This window comes from Apodemus sylvaticus, chromosome 3 (assembly GCF_947179515.1).
Source record: "Apodemus sylvaticus chromosome 3, mApoSyl1.1, whole genome shotgun sequence".
NCBI classification, from domain to species: Eukaryota; Metazoa; Chordata; class Mammalia; order Rodentia; family Muridae; genus Apodemus; species Apodemus sylvaticus.
The window spans coordinates 144,016,273-144,039,886 of NC_067474.1; the positions used below are offsets into that span (position 1 = coordinate 144,016,273).

At 45.3% G+C, this 23,614-nt stretch overlaps 2 protein-coding genes across 6 annotated transcripts in view; one reads left to right on the forward strand and one right to left on the reverse strand.

Moving 5' to 3' along the window:
• The window catches only part of Zcchc17 (zinc finger CCHC-type containing 17), a 42,038-nt gene extending 22,568 nt beyond the window's left edge, over positions 1-19,470 (reverse strand). The window contains exons 1-3 of one of the 4 annotated variants that reach the window (XM_052177509.1): positions 19,383-19,470; positions 13,671-13,791; positions 8,861-8,918 (exon numbers count right to left, since the gene is read on the reverse strand). In XM_052177509.1, coding sequence (XP_052033469.1) covers positions 8,861-8,918; positions 13,671-13,736 — 124 coding nt within the window. In that variant the 5' untranslated portion in view covers positions 13,737-13,791; positions 19,383-19,470. Of the gene's footprint in view, positions 1-8,860; positions 8,919-13,670; positions 13,792-19,382 lie in introns of those variants that run through there. The other 3 variants (XM_052177510.1, XM_052177511.1, XM_052177512.1) reach the window with 3 other exon arrangements.
• Positions 19,471-19,649: 179 nt separating this feature from the next.
• Snrnp40 (small nuclear ribonucleoprotein U5 subunit 40) overlaps positions 19,650-23,614 on the forward strand; it is a 31,937-nt gene continuing 27,972 nt past the window's right edge. Inside the window, exons 1-2 of one of the 2 annotated variants that reach the window (XM_052177515.1) lie at positions 19,650-19,856; positions 22,409-22,538. In XM_052177515.1, coding sequence (XP_052033475.1) covers positions 19,713-19,856; positions 22,409-22,538 — 274 coding nt within the window. In that variant the 5' untranslated portion in view covers positions 19,650-19,712. The remainder of the gene's footprint in view (positions 19,857-22,408; positions 22,539-23,614) is intronic. The other variant, XM_052177514.1, reaches the window with a different exon arrangement.

The window sequence follows — 23,614 nt, forward strand, 5'->3', positions numbered from 1 at the left end:
CATCCCGTCTACAAAGAGAGTTCCAGGAGAGCCAGAACTACACAGAGAAACCCTGTCTGGAAAACAAAATCAAAAACAAAATTAAGAATTGGGGTTGGAGAAATAGCTCAGCAGTTAAGAGTGTTTATTTCTGGGACTGGAGAGATGGTTCAGTGGTTGAGAGCACTGGCTGCTCTTCCAGACCCCAGTGCAATGGCCAGCACCCACATGGCAGCTCACAACTGTCTCAGTTCCAGGGGATCCATCCAACACCCTCACACAGACATACATGCAAAACACATTCTGTGCAGTCATGCAATGCACAGAAAATACAATTAAAAAAAAAAGCACTTGCTCTTGCAGAGGCAGGTTTGATTCCCAGCTCCACATGATGGCTCACAAACATCTCTAACTCCAGTGCTTAGGGGATCCATGCTTTCTTCTGACTTCTGAAGGCACCAGATATGCACATGTTCCCCATACGTGCAGGCAGAATACTCATTTGCATAAAATAATACAATAAATATAAGAAAAAACTGTATACAATGGCTTATACTTGTTAGTACAATACTCAAAAAACTAAGATAGGAGGATCACAAATTTGAGGCCATCCTGGTCTACATAGTGAATCCAAGACAGCCTGGGTTACAGACTGAAACCCAGTTTCAAAACAGAAAGAACAAGAGAATTCCAAATCCACTTTAATAACTAATAATTGGATAACATCTTGGCAAACAATGGTAAATCTGCCAAATGGAAAAGGAAGCAACTATTTAAACTAGTTACAGAAAATAATTACAGTTGATGTTAAGTGAAAAAGAAATACAAAAAGTACTTTTTAAAAGTGTCTCAGCTGGAGAGATGGCTCAGCAATTAAGAGCACCAACCGCTCTTCCAAAGGTTCTAAGTTCAAATCCCAGCAACCGCCATGGTGGCTCACAACCATCCATAAAAAGATCTGACACTCTCTTCCGGTGTGTCTGAAGACAGCTACAGCGTACTTACATATAATAATAAATAAATATTTTTTAAAAATTTAAAAAATAAAAAATAAAAAAGGGTCTCATTGGCTTCAGATCTCAACTACAGGTCTATGCCACATACCTTGGCAAAGTACTATTTCCAACATTAAACTGGCAACAATAACGAATACTGGTGCAAACAGAAAACTAAGAAACATTATTAAGTTAGAATTAACTTTTAGGAGTTGCATAACAATAACTATAAAAATGAGAAGTCTGGGGAGGGAAGAACATTAGCACAGGTATTTAACATGTATGTCCTGAGTTTGATCTGTAGCACCACAAAAATACATTTTAAATGTTAAAATAGTTTTAACTTTGGCCGGGCATAGAGGTGCGCAGCTCTTGGGAGGTAGAGGCAAGTGAAGCTCTACCGGTTCAAGGTCTACACTGTGAGTTCCAGGTCAGCCTAGGTTGAGAGACTTGTCTCAAAACACACTGGGCAGTGGCACCCTCAGGAGGCAGAGGGAGGCAGAGCCCTGAGTTCAAAGATAGCCTGGTCTACAGAAGGAGTTCCAGGACAGCCAGGGCTACAGAGCAAGACCCTGTCTCCAAAAACCAAAGAAATAACAACAACAAAAACTCCACAAAGCACAGAAACAATTTACATGCTCTTAACCACCAAGCCATATCTCTGCAGCCACTTAAATAATTTTAGAATACCTTTTTTCTGCTGTTGAAGGTGTGAATTCCTTTAGGGAACAACCTTCTTTCTATATTCCAAGGTAATTCCCTGCTGTGGGCACAAGACACAGTCTAGTCAATCAAGGAACTCCATCCTCCTGACCACAGCAATTGGTTGCTTGGGTAGAGACACAAGAAACCACTTATGTCAATCATCCTCAAAAACACATCTACCAACTACAAAATGCTGTAAATATGCAGCCTGACCAGTAGGTGGCAGGAGTCTGCCAGGGAGAAGTAACATACGCAGATGAAGTCTGAGCTAAATCATCTGTAGCCCAAGCATAGGGCAGAGGCCAGAGCTCGAGACTAAGAATGGAGATCCCTTCTTTAAAAGCAACCAAAATACAACTATCTGATACATCTGAGACTAACCAAGGAAGAAACTAGAACTCCATGGCTTGCAATATCAGCCAAAACCACATGTCTGCCCCTCTGCACCACTCATGGTATCCGTCTCATTATAACTACACCTAGGAATCCTGCCCAAGAAAATAATGAGGCTGGATTGTGCTAAGCACCCAGGCTGACCGCTGACCACGCAGACTCATCGTCTTGCCTTAGTCGCCTGAGTAGCTGGGGCTACAGATGCAGGCTGCCGTGCTAGCACAATGCATCATGACAGGAAAACCTAGACACAAACACCCAACACAAGCACGGCAATCCCATCAATCCTCAGTTGTTACCAGAAGAGCCAGCCAAACGTGCCAGTGATTCATGTCATAGTAAAAATGTGTGCAGTACTGTGTATATCCAGCATTTTCCATGACAAAATAAAAATACAACACAAATATATAGTGTGACTACAACTGCTTAGAAGTGCATCTTTAAAATGTTAAGGGATTACTCAAAATATGCCAACCACAGATAACAGTATCTGTGCTGGCTAGCTAACTTAACACCAGCGAAAGTCATTTGGGAAGAGGGGACCTCAACAGGCAAATGTCCCCAACACTCTGACATATGGATCCAGGCAGTGGTCCTGATGCTGTGAGACAGAGGCGGAGAGAGCCCCGAGGAACAAGCCAGCAAGCAGCACCCTCCACAGCCTGTGCCTTAGCTCCTGCCTCCAGGTTCCTACCTCAAGTTCCCTCAGTGATAGAATGTAACCTGAGAGATATAGGCTGAAAGAAACCCTTTCCTAGCAGGGGGCTGACACATGCACTTGAGAGGAAGGGGCACATGGATCTTGGAGTTCAAGACCAGCCTAGAAGATAGAGTGAGTTCCAGGAGAGCCAGGGCTACACAGAGAAACCCTGTTTCTAAAAACAAACAAAACAACCCCAAACCCTCTTTTCCTCCTTAAGAGCTTTTGCTTTGTTGAAAGCAATATTACAGAGACTCTTTCACTTATTTTCAGTAAATCGAGAGACTTCTTTCATTTTTGAGACAGGTTCTCACTATATAAGCCAAGTTGACCTCAAACTTGTGAGGCCTGACTCGGCCTCTCGGGACATCTGTGGACAAGCACTACCTAGGCTGGCTGCTGATGTCTCCCTCTCTAACAAACTTGTCCACACACGTTTGAGTGTTTGTATATGCCTGAAATTCAATGTTTATCCCTTCTATGTGAGGCTTCTACTAGAAGCTGTTTTCTTTATCCATGGCCAGTGGGTTTCTTACATCTAAGATGGATGATTCTATGGATTAACATTCCTTCTCCAAAATGCTCACTGTATAAATATGTAGATTATAATATAAGCTATGATTTTAATTAGGTCACATATAATCTCCAAACTGACTATAATTCATGCATCCAGGGTTTTTAATCTACCAACTATGACAGCATAATGAGCAGTCCTGCCTAACTGTAATGTCTGAAGAGGAAAGAATTCAGATGCCCTGAAGGAAAGGTAAACCTCACGGTTGGGCAATTTTGACTGCAATAGTCGTTTGACAACTGAAACTCCTTCCATTCCTCTATCGTTGATGTATAATATAAATGAAATTACTGTGCCTGGGATATCCAAGAGAACACTGCATTTCCTCCCTAAAACTAAAGGTCTACTTACCAGAAGCCACAAGGAAATACTAGCAATTAAAGAGTATGTCCTTCTCTCTCACCAAGCACAGCAGCCTCTTTCTTTTTTGTTCTTTTGTTTGAGACAGGGTTTCTCTGTGTAGCCCTGGCTGTCCTGGAACTCACTCTGTAGACCAGGCTGGCTTCGAACTCAGAAATCCACCTGCCTCTGCCTCCCAGAGTACTGGGATGAAAGGTGTGTGCCCTGTAGCTTGTTGTTCTACTCTAGCAGATTCCCCAGACACAGACACAAAAACGCCCGACTTTCCCCCAAGCCTGAGTCCTGAGGCAAGCTCTGTGCCACTGAGCTGGACTCTCGGCCTCTGGGCCTGGATTTCTGACGAGAAGCCACAAATGCCCAAAGGGCAAATCAAATCCATCATCATGTTCAATAACCCAACATGACACTTAAACACAGTGAGTCCCAAATGAATGTCTGTCAGCACAAGGAGAAAAGAACACAGCCCTGACACTGGGGGGGGAGAGAGAGGGAGAGAGAGGGAGAGAGAGAGAGAGAAAGCCCGAGCGCAACTGCCGAGAATGTTTGCCCACTGTTTTAGGCTCAACATTAATCTCTTTCACAGCTTCCACTGGTAAGAGCACAAAAGGTAAACTTGCCAATTCACAGAGGCCAGGTACAGCCAAAGCTTGACAAAAGGAACGATCTGCCTGATCTCTGGGGTACACTCCCTCTCTAGCCTGCTCTGGCCAGTCCTCTCCAGTGAATGTCCTGTGACAGTAACACTTGCAGAGAAGTTAGTGCTTTCACGCCCTTTATCTGTTGGGATTAGAGATACAGTCAAACATTTACTAACACGATAATGCAGGCAAAAATGGATCCGAGGATAGCTGAAAGGCAGTCTGTCAATCAAATAACGAGAGTCTAAAATAAACAAATCATCCCCATTTCACGGAGAAGGAAACTAAAGACCCCCAAAACCAAATGCTTTTCCCAAGTCAAAAAAAAAAAAAAACTAGCCGGGCGGTGGTGGCGCACGCCTGTAATCCCAGCACTCTGGGAGGCAGAGGCAGGCGGATTTCTGAATTCGAGGCCAGCCTGGTCTACAGAGTAAGTTCCAGGACAGCCAGGACTATACTGAGAAACCCTGTCTCGAAAAAAAAAAAAAAAAACAAATCCAAAAAACCAAAAAACCAAAAACAAAAAAACAAAAAACAAAAAAACCTAGTAAATGGCTGAGCTTGGACTCAATTCATGTGCTTATGCAACAAGACTCACTGACCAGTAGCTCTCAGATACTGTACTAGGCCCTGAGCCATCTAAACAGCTTAGGTGAATTCAAGGCAGTCGCCGTTACCTTCCTTTTACCTTCCTTACACACTGCTTTAATTTGTTCCCGTGTGTAGTAGGATAGGGCTCCACTGTTACTATGACAGCCACAAGCAGCATAGCTATTTTACATTTAATGATTAAAACAAAAATCAGCAGCTAGAGTATTGGATTGCAGACATGGTAAAATATAAAACATAAAGATACATTAAGCTGGGTAGAACGGTACTTACCCCTAATCTTATTACCCAGGAACCTGATGCAGAAGGATTATTGTGAATGCTAGTCCAGGATATAGTGTGAGATCTTGCCTCAAAAAATTAAAAATGGCAGCAAGCTGGCTCAGCAGCTAACTGATTGCAAGCTTGAGGACCCCAGTTCAATCCCTGGAACCACACAGAAAGCCAAATGCAGAGGCTCACATCTATAATTCTAGCATTCCAACAGGGAAGTTGCCTGGAAGTTCACAGGCTAGTCAGCCTGGAGTATGTAGCCAGGCGGAAATAGGAGGAAGCATCGCTAATGCAGAAAAGAGAACTGACTCCCCCAAATTGTCCCCTGACCTCTACATGTATACTGTGACACCCATTGTATCACTGTAACACAATGATAATAAAACCGTGTGTGTGTGTGTGTGTGTGTGTGTGTGTGTGTGTGTGTGTGTATAGTTTTGGTCTTTGTCCTTGTTTCCAGCATGGAAACCATTGACATGATTATCTGAATAACAGGACTACGTGTTCCTAGTTTTAAGAAGTCCCCTTTGATCACACCTGAATTCATGTCAATAAGGTGACAAATCGTCTCTGGCCGGGGTGGTCACAGGAAGGATCCAGTCATGAGAGGACCGGAACACTCAGTCCCATCCATCCAGCTCCACAGCCAGGAATGCAGAGTGGGGAGCGAGTGGCCTTTAGGACAGTCCCTGCACGTATCCACGGAGCTCCTGCGTTGGCATGGAGCGTGCAGTGCTGGATAGAAGAGAGTTCACGGACACCTTCACCCCACTCCACTCACCCGCCCTGTGTCCCTTCCATGTTTATTCCTGAACTGCACTTCTCACTGTAACCAGCAAAGGTTACAGTGAACTCACATGCTGTGAGTTCTGTGAACTTTTACTTTGGTGTTTTGTTTGTTTGAGACAGAGTCTTACGGTGTAGCCTTGGCTAGCCTGGAACTCATTATGTAGATCAGGCTGATCTCCCTGCCTTTATGTCCTATGTGCTGGAATTACAGGTATACACAATACCTGATCTACTCTAATTACCAAACTTAAGTAGGGGGTCATGGACACCTTCAAGTTAGACTGGCTGATCATCTTTAGGGACACCTGAGAGACGTCAATCTTGTGGGACAAAACCCGTTTAACTATAGGAGCTGACATTAATTCAAGGTTGATATGTCAGAATTGAATTCAAAGTTGTTGGAGAGCTTGTTGGTGTCCAAAAAAAGTGAAAACTGATTTTGTGTGACACAACTAATGGGAACAAATCTGTAACGTTCCCACCAGCACATAAAGCTCTATTGAGCAACACTATAGCAGTGAGGTTAGGGCCACGGAGAGGGTTCAGAGGGTAAGGCGCTTGCCCCCAAGCCTGACAACCTGAGTTCAAAACTGGAACCCACACGGTAGGAGAGCAGCTCCAAGCTCCACTCCGCCCTCCACAACGGTATGTCCCCAAGGCCATCTGTAGACACAAACCAACAGATGAATGTTAAAAGAAAGAAAGACTAGTTTTAATCTGAATACCAGCCTTTAACTTGATAGTAGTTAAAGGATTCTGAGAACAGACCCTGAGAAAGTAATTCAGATTAGCACCTCCCGGAATGAAAGATGCTGCATTCCGATCAGACCACAGTTAACTCACTGCTCAGAACTCCGAGGCTGGACCTAACGATATCCCCCTTTAGAGAGAAGCTAGACACTGCGGGGAGTCAGTTACTCGGCTACCCACCACACCTACACAAGATGCTAGGATTAGGGCTCCCAGACTCCACCTAACGATTTGGCTCCTGAGCTCTCGCTGTGAGCCTGGCACAGCTGTCAGCTTGACAGATCCACTTGTAGGCTGTCAGCCACTATCACAGGTATTATCTGACAGGGAACAGCCATGAGCAAGGTGACAACTGACTGCTGAAAGGGAGCAGGCTTTTCATCTCCACACTGTCCCCAAGTGTCACATAAATGCCCACACGAAATTGGCATCAGCAGCCACAGCAAGGACACTAACAAGAAAATCTGTCTTTCGGCAGGAAGAGGTGTGAGTCCTGAGGGTGGAGTGAGCTCCACCTCCCCAAGTCCCAGCCAACATAAAACTCAGAACTTAATTACAGACTACTGCCTGCCAATGTGAAAACCATGGGCAAGTCACTTAATGCAAGGATGAAATGCACCACCCAATTGTCGCCAAGGCTGACGGCACAGCTTTCTGACAGAAGACGCTATGAAAGACTCCAAGAGGGGAACACAATCCCTCTCCTCTGTACACTCCTCTCTCAGCAAGCCAACTCGCCACAGGAAGCCGCAGGGAGGAGTTTGTTCTATAGTCTCTGAACACAGTCACTTAAAATACAGACAAAGTACATACTCTCTAGAAGGGTCAGAGAGCACACGCCACATAAGTGCTCTACGACTGGCTCTTAAATTCGTATTTTAGATTCTTCCCATGTCAGTAAACTGAGATCTGACTTGTGTTTTCTGTGGTTTGATTTTTTGGGGGACCACGTCTCTTACTAGATTGCTTTAGAGGGTCAGGAATTCACTGAGATCCCCCTGCCTGTGTTTCCTGAATGCTAAGATTAAAAGTGTATGCTACCACGCCCAGCTTTTAGTTTTTACTGGGGACAAACACTGTGGAGGTCTGAGAACTTGCAAGAGTCAAGTCTGCCCTTCTACCACGTGGGCTTGGCATTTTGAACTCTGGTCCTCTGACTTGATGCAGGAGTCTTTACCCACTGAGGCTGTTTGGGTTGTTTCTGTGGCAGGGTCTCACACTCATCACGATATTCCCATCATGGAGCCCAGAGAGCTGAATTGAAGGCATAAACTACGGGTGTGGCTTTGTTGCACAGATTCTAAAATCCCATCTATTAACCACAGGGTCCTCACTGCCTTCAAGTTCAGTCCCTGCCTTAGTCTCTCTTGTGCACAGGACGCTCCATTGCACACTGCCAGACCCATATTCTTTCCCTCATCCTATAGTCACTGAGATCAGCCTACTCTTGTGTCTCCAAGTGTGCGTGTGCAGGTGCCTCTAGCAGGACATTGGGCATCTGCCTCTAGCACCCTCTGCTGCTGCCTCTCACTGAACATGACGGTTGCAGTTTAGACTACGTTGGCTGGGCAGAGAGAGAGCTCTCAGGATCCACTGTCTCTGCCTCCAATGTTGGGTTACAATGTAGGCCATGCCCGGCTGTTTATGTGGGTGCTGGGAACTGAGCTCAATTCCTCATGATCTCAGAGCCAGCCCCTCGGCTCCTTTGTGGTGGCGGTGGTTTTACGTTTTTGAGAGAGTCTCACTGCGTAGTCTTTGGCTGCTCCTAAACTTGGGGCATCGCTCCTTCCTCTGCTTCCTGGGAGCTGAGGAACAAACTTGAGCCATCGCACACTGCTAAAATGCTCTCCAGTCTCTTTTACAAACATCAATCTAGTGTTCAGCCAATAGAGGCCGGTAAGCCTAAGATCAAGGCACATACACAGTGCACATACACACATGCATGCACATAAAACTCCGTATTCCTACTGCTGCACTGAGAACAAAGTAAAATAAACAAGCAACTATCTGAAAACTGTAGGTCCTAGCTAGGGTGAGGATGTGGGGGGCATGTGAGTGCGGTGGAAGTGCTGAATTCCCCGTTAAGGGCTCCCACCTTGCTTCCGACAGCCTGGGATTTTGATAAAAGCTCCATAGTCTGTCACCATAGCAACCTATAAAGACAAAATACAAAAATCAATGTTGCACAACTGAGAATCAATCTTTCCTCTTTATTGTTTTTGACAGAGGATCTCAGGTAATGCAGGTTGGCCTCCAATTCACTGTGTAGGCAAGACTGACCATCAAGTTAAATTACATTCTTTCCAGAATCTCCGTGAAGAAAGGTTTATAACCCTAAAATTCTGTTGTCCTGAGGAATACAGAGGAACAAGCTATGGGAAAGCAAGGATAAAACAGTTTTCAAACAAAACAAAACAAAACAACAACAACAACAAAAACAACCCAAAATCAGTACAACTAAGAGATCACAAGGTGAAGCCAGAAGAGCTTTTAGAAAGATAATAAAGGATCTGGAAAGATGGCTCAGTGGTTACGAGCAGTTGCTCTTAGAGAGGCCTCAGGTTCAGTTCTCAGCACCCACACAGTGGCTCATGGCCATGTGTAGCTCCAGTTCCTGGAGATGCAGTGCCCTCTTCAGGCCCCCAAGGGCACTGCACCCCTGTGGTGCATAGGCACACATGCAAATGGAAGCGCCCATACACATAAAATAAGGATAAATATCTTTAAAAAGGTAAGAAAAGAAAAGGTGTTCGACAAGACATTAGAAATGAGCTGGTCCAGCCAGGCACGGCAGTGCACACCTGCACAGTCCAGCATGGGGCATAGGGAGGCAGGGAAGAAGGCCTGGAGCTGGACGAGTGTTGTGAGTCCATGTTTATTGGCAGAGTGGAATTCTGTCTCAAAAACAGCAAAGACATTAGCTGGTCCAACCCTCTCATCTTTTTAAATGAAATGAGTGAAGGTCAGAGATACCAAGCACTTAACCAAGTTCACAAAGTAATCTGTTCTGTGTGAGAATGGTCCCAGATATTTCCCTTTAAAAAAAAAAAAAAAAATATATATATATATATATATATATATATGAATGAGAAATGTCACAGCAGTTAAGAGCACTGACTGCTCGCCTGTGTGTATGTGCACTACACACATGCCTGATGCTTAGAAAGGTCAGAAAGGACACAGGGACGCCTGGAATTGGAGTTATAGAGGGTTATATGCTACCATGTGGGTACCAGCTAAAGGACCTGTGTCCTCTGTAAAAGCAGCAAATACTCTTAACCACTAGGCCCTCTTTCTAGCCCCAAGTCTTTCCATTTTTAATAAAATTAAAAGCAAATGTCTTCTTCCTGTCTCAGCTAAAGCACCCTGACATTGCTCTAGGATTCTGAAAGACAGGTTGAGCAACCTCACACTAGCATTATTAAGGACCACAGTTATCTGAAAAAAAAACAAAACAACAACAACAACAACAAAAAAAAAACCGTAACAACAGCATCTGGAAGCTAGGGCCCAAACCACCTTGCTGCTGAAAATTAAGACAAAATAACTTCTCAATCCTAAGACTCCAGGGCTACATTGTCATCTTCAGAAGTAATAACAGACCTTAATTTTGCCTCTCCCAAAGGGAAAGGTTAATGAGCTTCAGAAGAGAAGCGTTCAAGTCTTCGGTGAGGAAAGACACTTCTGCCTCCTTCCAGCACCAGGTGGCTCCACCCCTGTGACTCCTAGGGTGCCATCAGAGTGGAAATTAACAGGATGGCACCTGCCACAGATGAGCACACAGTCTTCTTGGGGTCCCAGGAATAATCACTCAAATGACTCAAGAAGGGCGGGTGGAGGGAGGGAAATTCAGTCATTATCTCAATGGAAACTTGGGCCTTGGGTAAAATGTCTTTCCTTCTTTAGATAAGAGCCTACGCTGGCCCTGAAACTTGTTCTCCTCATAATGTAAAAGATTAACCTGGGTTGCAGAACTCCTGGTCCAGTGCTGGAGAGCATGATCCAGGCCCTGTCCATTCTTTAGTTTGGCTCCAACGACATTTCTACTAACACTGATTGCCCCACCCCCAGCATTTCCCTTGTCTGTGGTGAATCCAAGACAAGCCCTTGCTCCCACTGCTATCCTCACACCCCTGCCATGTTCAATAGATGCTGGCAGCAAGATCTCAGAGGATGAGAAGAAAATGGATACTGGCTTCTCATCTGCTCAGTCACTGTACACTGCCACCATCCCTGCTAAGAGAGGAATCCTAGAATTCTAGCTGGACCAGTTTCTTCAAGGACAAGTCACACTATCAGCCGGAGGGACAGTTGTATTCCATTATTTATACAGCAGCTATGTATGCCAGGTACCACACCAGAGAGTACAAAATAAAAACAACTTTAAAAAACAGATGCCTACTGGAGGTGGTGGTTCACACCTTCAGTCTCAGCACTAATGAGGCAGAAGCAAGGGGAATCTCTCTGAGTTGGAGGCTAGCCTGGTCTACAGAGCTAGCTCTAGAACAGTCAGGGCTACACGAAAAAAAATCCTGTCTCAAAAAGAAAAAAAAAAAGCCTAATCTGTTTGTAAAAGAATATGGATTTCTGAGATAACCCATTCTAAGCAGTCAGTGAAGTAAAACTGCTGCTGTGGTCAAGGCTGTAGCAGGAGCCTCCGAACACCCTGACCTAGCACCTCTCTGCCACCACTCACTTAAAACCTTCTCTCACGGGGCTTCTGGTCCTTTCATCCTCCAGTGTGATCCTGCAATCAATCCCAGCTAGATTTTGGAGACAGCAGACTTGGAAGATTTAGAACACAGCCTGGTCATATGTTAACCCCTGAGTGATTACTGAGCCTCTGAGAAGAGACTTCTTACCTGCTAAAAGAAGTTACTTTTATGGAGAAATTCATAACAATTGTGTGTGTGTGTGTGTGTGTGTGAAGCTCTCGAGTACTCACACACTAATACATGTCACAAGTTTAATCTTTTTTTTTTTTAATTTTGTTTCAAGTTTGTTTTTAGATGGGGCCTTACTGTGTAGCTCTGGCTGTCTTAAAACGTACTATGTACACACCAGGCAGATCTTACTCAGAGATTGGTCTGCCTCTACTTCCCAAATGCTGGCATGAACACCAAGCCAGTGTTTTCAATCTTAATGTAAACTGGTCCTCCATGTAAATATTAGCTGATAAACTCACTCTGTAAACCAGGCTGAACTCAAACTCATAGATCCACCTGCCTCTGCCTCCCAGGGTCTAAGGGTGTGCACTTTTCTTTTAATTGGTTTGTTCAAGACAGGCTATCACTCTGTAGCCCAGGCTAGCCTAAACAGATCGGATCCCTTGCCTACACTTGTCAAGTTACAGAGAGCAGACTCAGAAGCACCAGTGTGTCTGGAGAGTCTTCCACCATGTGCTGCTATAAAAGAATCAGACTGTGAAGTTCTTCAGCACTCTGGAGGGAGTACGACAGGAGTCACAAGTTCCAAGCTGACCTGGACCACACAGCGACTTCTAGACCATCTAGTCTGTTGTCAACATGGCCCAAGCCAGAGTCATCTGGGAAGAAGGAACTCAACTGAGAAAATCCCCTCACCAGACTGGCCTGTGGGCATTTTCTTGATTAATGGTTTATGTGGGTAGTGCCACGCCTTCTTCCCCGGCCTCTGCCTCCGTTCCTGTTCCTAGGCTCCTACCCTGGCTCTCTGCCCTGACTTCTCTTATGGACTGTGATGCAGAAGTGGAAATAAAATAATCCCTTCCTCCCCGAGTTGCTTTTAGTTACGAGTTGCTTTTGGTTACGGTGTTTCATCAAAACAACAGAAATCCTATGGAAGATAGAGATCAACCTCGGTGACCTTGTAGAGACCCTGTCCCAAACACACAGAAAAAAATTAAAGGCTGGATGTGTGGATGGCATACGCTTTTAATCACGTCCCCAGCACCCAGGAGGCAGAGGTAGGTGGATCTCTGCGAGTTTGAGGCCAATTTGGTCTAAATAGTGAGTCCTCGGAAAGCCAAAACTACAAAGTGAGACCCTACCTCAATAAACTTTTTTTGAAAAGCTGTGAAGTTCTGTCTCCCCTCAGATCACGTTTTTAAATGAGAAGCCATAAAAACATAAATTGACCAAGTATAGAAGTTCATGCTTGTAATTCCCACATGTGGAAGGCTGACACAGGAGCACTGCTGTATTTGAGGCCAAGGCCTGACTACAAAGCTTGGGACCAGACTAGGCTACAGAGTGAGGCCTGGCCTCGAAATTAAACAAAACTCCTAATCATCCTGCCTCCATCTCCACAATGCTAGTTACAGGCTCACACTGCCACACCCTGTTTTTCTGTGGTGCTGGGGACGGAACCCAAGGGCCTCCTGTATGCTGGGCAGGCACTCTACCAACTGAGCCACATTCCTAGCCATAACCAGTCTTGGAACGATATTCTGGGTGCAGAGTCATGAACAGATTGGAGAGGGGCTGCAATAGAAGCAGGCAGTTCCAGTCAGAGTCAAGCAAGAGATGCAGAACTTGGACGACAGGGTAGCAAAGGCATGAATCACCACATAGACTGGGGGTATGATTAGGACTCATGAAAGAGGTAGAGAGGAAAGATCAACAGTGAATCAAAGGATGAAATCAAGTACCATGACCAGATTTCTAGTTTTGGCACCAAATAGATAACAATTCCATCTGCTAAAATGAAAAAAGACTGGTAAAGAGACCCATTTTGTGGGGGGAATAAAAGTTTAAAATCTAAGGTAGAGATGCTTTGAGGTGTCGAGTTCACAGACGTCCGTGGCTTAGAGAAGGTCTGTATGTACCAGAGGTCCCAGAGCCTTCCCACTGAAGATAGTTTCAAATGGAATGACCCCAGATGCTTTCATACTCTCTAAAAGGGAAGTTTCAAAGTGCAAAACATACCTCTCCTTGAAAAATAGTATACAGTGCAGGCAAGTTTTCCATGGTCTCAGGCCTTCCTGAATTCATCCTTAACAGTCTACGGCTCCTCCATTTCTCTTCCGCTAAAGCTAATTCAAACGTCCTTTCAGAAAGAAACAACAATTAGAGAGACATCTGTAGTAAAGAAGGAGGGGCTGGGGATATGGATCAATCAGAGAGAGCCTACTGTATAAGCATGAGTTCAGATCCATACAAATCCAGGCGCAGTGGCCAGGGGCTGTAACCACAGTGGGAGAGGCAGAGACAGAGGTCAGTGATGTCTGGACCAGATAGCCTAGCCAGATCTCTAGGCTTGGTGGGTGACTGTGTTTCAGAAGGTAAAGAGGCCAGCCATGGAGACGTGCACCTTTAACCACAGCACTCCGAAGGCAAAGGAGGTGGGTCTCTGTGAGTTCGAGGTCAGCCCCATGAGAGCCAAAGATACCCAGTGAGACCTAGTCTCAAGCAACCAACCACAAAAGGTAAGGGGAAGAGCGATCAAGGAAGACACTGAACATCCACCTCTGGCCTCCACACATCCCCACACATGCATGTACACCTGAGCACACATATATGAACACATATGTAACACACAAAAACAAGGAATAATGAAGGGGGTGGATACGGAGGTCAGTGGCAGAGGCCACCTAGCACACAGCACGAAACCCTAAGTTCATTGCCAGAAACACAACCTCCAAAAAGTAGTAATGCCACACAAAGGACTCTCAGCCCATCTCAGCATTCTAGTTGTGGGATTCTGGGAACCTGGATGTCACTTCTTTCTGATTTGTTACTCGCCCAGTCACTAGGCTACTGGACTTTCAGTCTACACAGGGGATTTAGTTGTTTGGTTAGTTCATGTGGGACGCTGTTGTTGCTTTTAATTTCACTGACATTTATTTGTGTCTATGGTGGATGGGTAGCCTGTATATTGGTGTGCATGGGGGCACTCCATCTTACTCCCTTGACACGGGCACATAAGCATAGCTTTTTATCTGGACTCCTGGGTTTTGAACTCAGGCCAACACCTGCACAGCAAGTACCTTGACCAGCTGAACCATCTTCCTAGCCTAGGTATTTTTTTTTTTTTTTTTTTTTTTGGTTTTGGTTTTTTTTTTTCAAGACAGGGTCTCTCTGTGTAGCCCTGGCTGTCCTGAACTCACTTTGCAGACCAGGCTGGCCTCGAACTCAGAAATCTGCCTGCCTCTGCCTCCCAAGTGCTGGGATTAAAGGCGTGCGCCACCACCGCCAGCTCCTAGCCTAGTTTTTTGGGGGCTTTTTGAGACTAGAATTTTCCTGTGTAGCTCAGGTTATCCTTAAGCTCTTGAAGCTGTTCCCGCATCTGCCTCCTCAGTGCTGGATTGACAGTCATGTGCGACCATGCTTGGCTTTGCTCGGGCTCAGTTTTGTTTGTTTATGATAATGGATATCAAACTAGAACCCTGTACACGTTAAGCGAGACTTGGGGACTGAACTGCATGGCCACCGCCACTGTTTTGAGATGTGGTCTCCCTATGTTGCTCAGGCTAGTTCTAGACCCCTGCTGAACTGTGATGAAGCAATTTCCCTGCCTTACTGTCCTAAATCACTATTCCAGTGACATCATCCCTGCGCCGCGCTCGCTCTTTTTATCACTCATTTGTCATGGGATGACTTTGGAAAGAAAGGGTATGTGCACTTAGATCTCAAAAACATCAGAAAGAGAAGCCTCGGGCCATTTGGTTTGAGCCCCAAGTTAGCCAAGGTTATACAGTGAGACCTTGTCTCAAAAAAACAAACAAAAAAAACCATGTAAGAATGGTAAGAAAACATTCACTGAGCATTTACCATGTCCAGGTCTATAGTGCTATGCAGAGGACATGTAATACACCTCAAAGCATAGCTTCTATTCTTTATGTGCATTAATGATGGACAGACTCTAGGAGTCAGAGCACCAAGCTTATACCAAAAACCTAGCAAGGAAGCTGGGTGTAATGACCTCTGTCTACACTGCCAACAATCCCTGTACTTAGGAAACTAAGGCAGAAAACATCATGTTGGGGAGAAAGAACAGAAAGTTTGAAGACTGCCTGAAATACATAGTGAGATATTGTTACACACACACACACACACACACTCCTAGCAACAGTAGAATTTGATCCCGGAGTCTAATGCTCTTGGCCAGAGCTGAAAAACATCAAAAACAGACGTCTTAGCTAGGCAGTGGTACTCTATCCCTTTGATCCGACCACTCAGGAGACAGAGGCAGGCAGACCTGAGTTCAAAGCCAGTCTGGTCTATAGAGCAAGTTTCAGGACAGCCAGAGCTATACAGAGAAACCTTATCTTGAACCCCTCCCCTTATAAAAAAGAGACAGAGGCAGGTAGATCTCTGAGTTTGAGACCAGCTTAGTCTACATAGTGAGTTCCTAGCCAAAGTTACACAGTAAAAAAGGAAATTTTATTTCTTTATTACGTGTGTGTGTGTGTGTGTGTGTGTGTGTGTGTGTGTTGCCACTAAATTTAGAAAAGAGTCTCAGATCCCCTGGAACTGGAGTTAAAATTGGTTGTGACTACCCCAGTGTGGGTGCTGGGAACTGAACCCTGGTACTTTGCAAGAGTAGCAGGAGGTCTTAAGGGCTGAGGGTTTCTCCAACTTTTCTATGTGCTTTTAATTTAAATGCACAACTTTGGGGGCTGGTGAGAAGGCTCAGTCACAGGCTTGCCTTGTCATTATGAGAACTCGTTTCCATCCCCAGCACCCAAGTATGAAAACTGGGTCCAGATGTGCAGGCTTGTAAACCCAGCATTGCAGAGGCAGAGGCAGAGACCCAAGAATCCCTGGGGCTAGGTAGCCAATAAATCCCCAGTGGAATCAGTGAGCACAGGGTTTAGTGAGAGATACTGTCTCAATAAATACAGTGGACATCGACTACAAGAGACACTCAGTGTCAGTTTCTCATCTCCCTACATGTGCATGCATGCACACCTACACAAGAACATGCACACACTAATAAACGTACACAGCACAGAGGCTGATCTGCCCATTCTAGAGACAGGACTGAATGCCCCTCCTATTTCCCAGCTATGTAGTCTCCAGACTCCCTTCTTTTGCCCAGCATCATCCTTTGCCTCACATGGCAGAACAGGTGTTATTAATTTAAACTCCACAGTTCTATTAAGAGACCTTTACTAATCACTACCACACTTAAAAAGTTAATTAGCCAAGTATAGACTCTATAATAGCACTGGAACACCCAAAATGAGGGCAGACATCCTAGTTCCTCTCCACACACGTTAGTCATGGAAAGAGCAATACACTGAGTGGCTGCTTGCAGAATTAAGCTGTGAGAGAATGAGAAAGCCTGGAGAGAGCTTCGGCAGGTAAAAGCACTGCTCTTCCAGCAGATCCGGGTTCTATTCCCAGCACCCACATGGTGGCTCACAACAGTATGTAAGTCCACTCCCAGAGGATATGATGCCTTCTTCTGGCCGCTTTTAGCACCAGGCCTATACATGGTATACATACATACATTCAGGCAAAGCATTCATATACATAAAATAATAATTCCAAAAGATCTAAATAAAATTATGAAGAGCAATATCTAAAGAGATACCCCCCCATCTCTCTCCAGACAGATTCTCTGTCTCGAGAACTCTATGTAGAACACAGACTAGTCTTGAACTCACAGAGATCCACCTGCCTTTGCCTCCAGAGTGCTGGAATTAAAGTCGTGCACCACTCTGCCCATAGAACAGAAGCCTTAAGCAGTTTTAAAATTTTTATTTGGTAGGAGAGGTCTTCTTGCTGTGCTAAAGACTGAACCCAGAGGTCACATCCCCAACCCTGGCTTTGCGAGCTAGAATCTCACTATGCAAGGACAAGAGAGAGATGGCTCAGGGGTTGAGAGCACTTGTTACTCTTTGTGATGGTTTATATATTCTTGGCCCAGGGAGTGGCACTATTAGGAGGTGTGGCCTTGCTGGGATAGGTGTGGCTTTGCTGGAGGAAGTGTGTCACTGTGGGGGTGGGCTTTGACACTCCTAGCTGCCAGAGAGATTCAATCTTATAGAAGATGAAGACATAGAACTCTCAGCTCCTCCTGCACCATGCCTGCCCACCACTAATGGACTAAACTTCTAAGGCTGTAAGCCAGCCCCAATTAAATGTTGTCCTTATAAGAGTTGCCTTAGTCTGTTCACAGCAGTAAAACCCTACAATGCTCTTGCAAATGACTTGGGGTTAAAATTTCTAGCACCCCTACAGAGGTTCACACGCTAGCACTAGGCATTCATGAGGGACAAATACATACATGCACTTGGGAGGCAGAGACAGGTGGATCTCTGAGTTCAGGGCCAGCCTGGTCTACAGAGTAAGTTCCAGGACAGCCAGGTCTACCTACATATTGAGAACTTGTCTTGGGAGGAGAAAAAAAAAGGAGGATGAAATAAAGTGTCATGCTAGCAGCCTGTTGTGGGTTGAAAATCTCAATGTTGCCCAGGCTAGCGTCGGTTTTGTAGCACTCCTCCTGTCTCAGCCTCCAGTGTTAGGACTAAGAGCATAATCCTCACTTAGGCATCACCCAATCCATCACCGAATGCTGTCCAGTTTACTTCCCTGCTATCCCAAGATACTGTTACAGGTGTCTTCAGTCCCAGTTCCAGCTTGGTTCTCAATGATATTGCTGATCAGAACTACTGTTCATGCTCCCAAAATGGTCTATTTACCGGCAGTAAACCTCCCCCTTGTCTCTTCAATCTCATCACACCATTAAGCCTGAGGGATCAAGCCATCTTCTGAACCACATTCTGGAGGAGAGAGAAAACTTTCACTGGCTCCCTATTTATTTTAAAGTAAAAGCTTCAACTTCCTGCAAATCTTCATGACCTCCGGGTTCATCCTGTAACATATTCACTTCAAGCTGTCTCTCTCTCTCTCAACACACCAGCTCTTTGTGTCTCAGTCATCTTTCCAACTGATAAGGCACTGCACATGCTGTTCTGTGCAGAACGTTCTCCCTTCCTCTCTCCCCCTAATTAGAACTGTCCCATCAGATAGGAACAGCTCAGACATCTTTTCCTCTGAAAAGCCTTCAAACTTTTATTAGTAACTCATAGAATGTGGCATCGCTCGTTTACATAGTCTTCCGATCAACTGGTGAGATTTGTTTAACACGTTTCGCACACCCTGACATAGGGGACCATGTTTCTTCAGAATGACCCCCAACGCACTGCACAATAAATACCATTTGGACCACTTTCGAGAGGCCTGGTATGCAAGCATAAATATCCCATTTCTCAACTAAATTGTGCTTTGGAAGAACCATCAGATGCTTTGCTCATCACTGGCTGTCTCGGGGACATAAATTAAAGCCCTTTAAAAAGACGGCTAAATCAGTGACAAAAACTAAGTCCACCGCCTCAGCCAAACCTCGCACTGAAGCCTGGAGGCCGAGACTCAGGCCAACACAGAGCTGGACGCAGAATTGGCATTCTGCAGAGCAGCTGTCAAGGGATAGCGGCCTGAGGGTTCCAGTCCTGCAGCCAGAGATCCCAAAGCTCCACTCTAACCTACCAAGAGACTTCTCTTTCCGGCGACACCCCCTGCCACCCCATGCTGCTAAGGCTGATAGCTGAAAATGGAAGGCTCAAGCCTACCACCGACTCGCACCCTCCAGGTTGGAACAGCCACCCGCCTGATTCCCCACACACTCACTCCGCGTCCGCTCCTAGCAGGACAGCCGCTTCATCGCTAGGAACGCTGAACTTGCTCCGCTTGTTCTCACCCACAATGCACTGCGCGCCCGAGGGGGCGGGGAAGAACGCCAGCTCCACGCTCCAATCTCAGAGTTGAGTTCTCGTAACGTCAGCAAGACGGTACCAATCGCAAGAGTGTATTCAGAGGGCGTTGCAGAAGGAAATATTGGAGGCCAATTGGTTGCTCCTCTCCGGAAGTTCTGGAGGAAGAACTGAGTCGGAACCAATTGCGCGGCGCCTGCGGTCCGCGGCGCGGTTAGTGGCGGCGCCCTGGAGAGTGGCTGCCGCCATGATCGAGCAGCAGAAGCGCAAGGGCCCGGAGCTACCCCTGGTTCCTGTCAAGCGGCCGCGACATGAGCTGCTGTTGGGAGCGGCAGGAGCAGGCCCCGGAGCCGGGCCGCAGCAGGCGACTCCGGGGGCATTGCTGCAGGCGGTAAGTGGGGAGGTATCCGGCCTTTGGCCCTCCGCCTCTCTTCCTATGGATCGTATTGGCTCTGGGGGAACGGAAAGACGGTGAACCTCAAGTTAAGATAGGCCTCTGTAAAGGTGCCTTGTGTTCTGTGTGTGTTTCGTACGTGTTTCCCTGTTAGACGCCTGTTTTCAGCCTTTCGTGGTAGTGAATCATTTAAATCTTCAGGGATTTAGCATAAAAGAAACATTCAGGAAAGTTTGCAGAGTGGACGAACGAATGAATGAGAGGGGAAGCAATGGAAATGAATAGTAGCTCGTTTGCTACCTGGTACAACCTTTTTTTCCTTCTGCGTTTATAATAGTAATTAACATTCGTTGGTTCTTGGATGTTTTGCGTGTAAAAATTCCCTTAGTCTTAGTAACAGACTGGAAGAAGCTGTTGTTTTGCAAATTGGGAAAATAAATGTTTTTTAATCAGAATCCATGCTTCTAAGAACATGCCTTGTAAAATAGTGATCATACTATATTAGGTTCAGATGAGGAAATAGATGTGCCTCCTGCCGCAACTCTTTAACCAAATCCTCTTGTTGTGGCCTGTAAAGTGAGCAAGTCGAGTGGGGCTAAGTTCCAGCTTTCCAGACGACTGACAAGAAATTTTTGAGGGAAGGAATTGGAAGCCAACCTGTACAACATACAAAGATTATGTCTCCTCCACAAAAAAAAAAAAAAAAAGCTAGACACACATAAGCATCATTCAAGACGCTGGGGCCAAAAGATCCAGCACTCCAAGTCAGTGTAGGCTATTATGGCAAAATCCCATTGAAAGAAAGAAGAGAACTGTGTAACCATGATCTTTACCTTCTAGTTAAAACCATTTTTATGTCATCTGACATCAGTGCAGGTAGAGCTAACTTAGTATTTCTGGTTTTTGTCTTTGAATCAAGGATTGGTTATTAATCCAGTAGTCAGGGGAATCGTGGAAATATTAAGTCACATGGTGTGCTCTGCTGAAAACATTGTGTTAAGTTTCTATTGTGAGTTTAAAAAAAAATCTAATTCTCTGTAATAATTCCCCCCTGTACCTTGCTCATCGACCAGATTTCTGGCATGTCATTTGGCTCCAGACACCAACATATAATATTGTTACTTTTTCTTTGGTGCATTTGCTGGAATGTTCTTCTGAATGCCCTCATGGTCAACTATTCGCTCTTTCAAATCTTTGCTCGGATACCAGGTTTTCAGTGGGGCCTTCCTGACTACTGTATTTTACGTTGGAGTGTCCTGTATTCTGGAAACCATGTTGTTTCTTCCCGTGGCACACAGCACTGGGTGTTTACTTGGCTGTGTTTGCCTTCCTCTCACTTACTTTCCACTAGAATGCAAGGTCTGTTGTTTAATGAAGTGCTGTTTTCTCCAGTACCTAGATATATATAGTAAGCTTATTTTTATGTGTGTGTGTGTGTGTGTCTATGTGTGTTTTTCATGTGTGTGCCCCCCCCCTCCACCCAGTGGCCAGAAAAGAATGTTGGATCCTCTGAACCTAAAGTTACAGCCCTTGAAAGCTGCCCAGTGTGCCCAGTGTGGATGCTGAGAACTGAACTCAGGTCCTTCGGAAGAGCAGTAAGTGCTCTTAACCACTGAGCCGGCTCTTGAGCCAACATGTAACATTTTTTGAATAAATATGCTGGATGAGTATGATCATGGTACATTATTTGCATTTATTGATATTTCATAATGAAACCCATAACTTTGTATAGTTAGTACATGATAATAAAAATAAGTACGCATATTGGAATCTGCTAAAGAGATTTCAGGATTATTGGTAGTACGCTTGTTCTTATTTGATGAGTAGAATTGCCTAGACTTAGTCTCCAAGACCATAATCAAATCTACTCTGCTAAGCCTGGCACACGTGTAATACCCGTACTTAGGAGGCCTGAAGTTATTTAAGACCAGCCTGAGCTACATATTAAGACTCTGCTCATTCCTCCAGAAAACTACTTTGCATAATAGGCTGTACCATACAAGGTCTACAAAGGCTAGCTGAGCGAACTAGAGACAGGAAAATGATGACCGACATTAAGAATGTTCCTGTACTCCCAGAGCTTCGTCTCTTTGGGGGAAAAAGAAATGTATAAGTGATGATGTGAGAAAGGGAAATTCAGGTAGTGATGGGGCTTTGACAGAATGCCCTGGAGCCAGTGGAATACTGGTGGGGGGCGGGGCGGGGGGTGGGGGAGCTGCCTCACTCAAGATAGTTTGAGTGATTAAAGACAGACTCTGGGGAGGAAATATTTAAAAGACACAAAATACAAGGGCTCTTGTGAAAGACATCTTTCTGTGTTAAGATCCTGACACATAAATGAAGTCAAGGTGATCAAGGAGTCAGAAGTTAACTGTGGAACAAAAACAACCTTAGGGAAGAGAGAGCACATTGGGCATATGCTGGCCTGTCCAGGGGACGATCCAGAGAGTTCTGTGAGCAGAGGAGCGATCCCTGACCCAGATGAGATGCGCTGCCTCAGCTCTCCTGTGCCGTGGACAGCGGCTGCCTCACACTTGTCTTTGGTTTAGGGACCGCCAAGGTGTTCTTCCCTTCAAGCTCCAATCATGCTGCTCTCGGGACACGAAGGGGAAGTGTACTGCTGCAAGTTTCACCCCAATGGATCCACCCTGGCTTCCGCAGGATTTGACCGGCTCATACGTAAGGCACAGTTTTGAACTGGAGTTACTGCTCTCTGCTAACAATGGTCTCTTTAATTCTGAAAGTCATAGAAGGCATCAGACTTCAGTCTAAATTGGCAAGTTAAACTACAGTTATGCTAAAGCAGGGGGTTAAAATGTTGAGCACTCGCTCTGGTACAAGCTTTGGTCCTCATAGTAAATAAAAGGAAAGAAACGTACTAATTAGAAAGTGGGTTGCTTTGGTTGGAGTTACATAGTCTTTGTTCTCTTTCTCCCTCTCTCCTTCCCTCCCTCCCCTCCTGCATTCTCCTTCTGTCATGCTCATGTACCCTAGGCTGACCTTAAACTGGCTGTGGACTGAGAATGACTTTAGAATTTCTAATCCTCCTGCCTCTGCCTCCCAAGTGTTAGAATTACAGGCCTGTGTAACACCAAATAGTGTGTGTGTGTATGTGTGTGTGTGTGTGTGTTAAAGATTTATTTTTTATTTATATGAGTGCACTGAAGCTGTCTCCAGACGCACACCAGAAGAGGGTATCAGATCTCATTAAAGATGGTTGTGAGCCACCATGTGGTTGCTGGGAATTGAACTCAGGACCTCTGGAAGAACAGTCAGTGCTCTTATCCCGTGAGCCATCTCTCCAGGCCTAAAAATATTTTTTTCCTGGAGACAACTCTTGAGTTGATTTAGCAAGAGCATTAGTTTGGCTTTAATGGGTGGATCTCTAAGTTCAAGGCCAGCCTGGTCTGCAGAGGGAGTTCCAGCACAGCCTGGGCTACATGGAGAAACCCTGTCAAAACAAAACAAACAAACAAACAAACAAAAAAAAACCAGACTGAAGATGTGGCTCAGCAGTTAAGAGCACTGGCTGTTCTTTCAGAGAACCTGAATTCAATTCCCAGCATCCACATGGCAGCTCACAACTGCTTGTAACTCCTCTTTCAGGGCATCTGACACCCTCACACAGACTTATGTGCAGTCAAATCACCAACATACATAAAATAAAAATCAACTATTTATAAAACAAAAGAGTAACATTAAAAAAGACCACTTGCTGCTCTTCCGGAAGACCTGAGTTCAGTTCCCAGCACCTG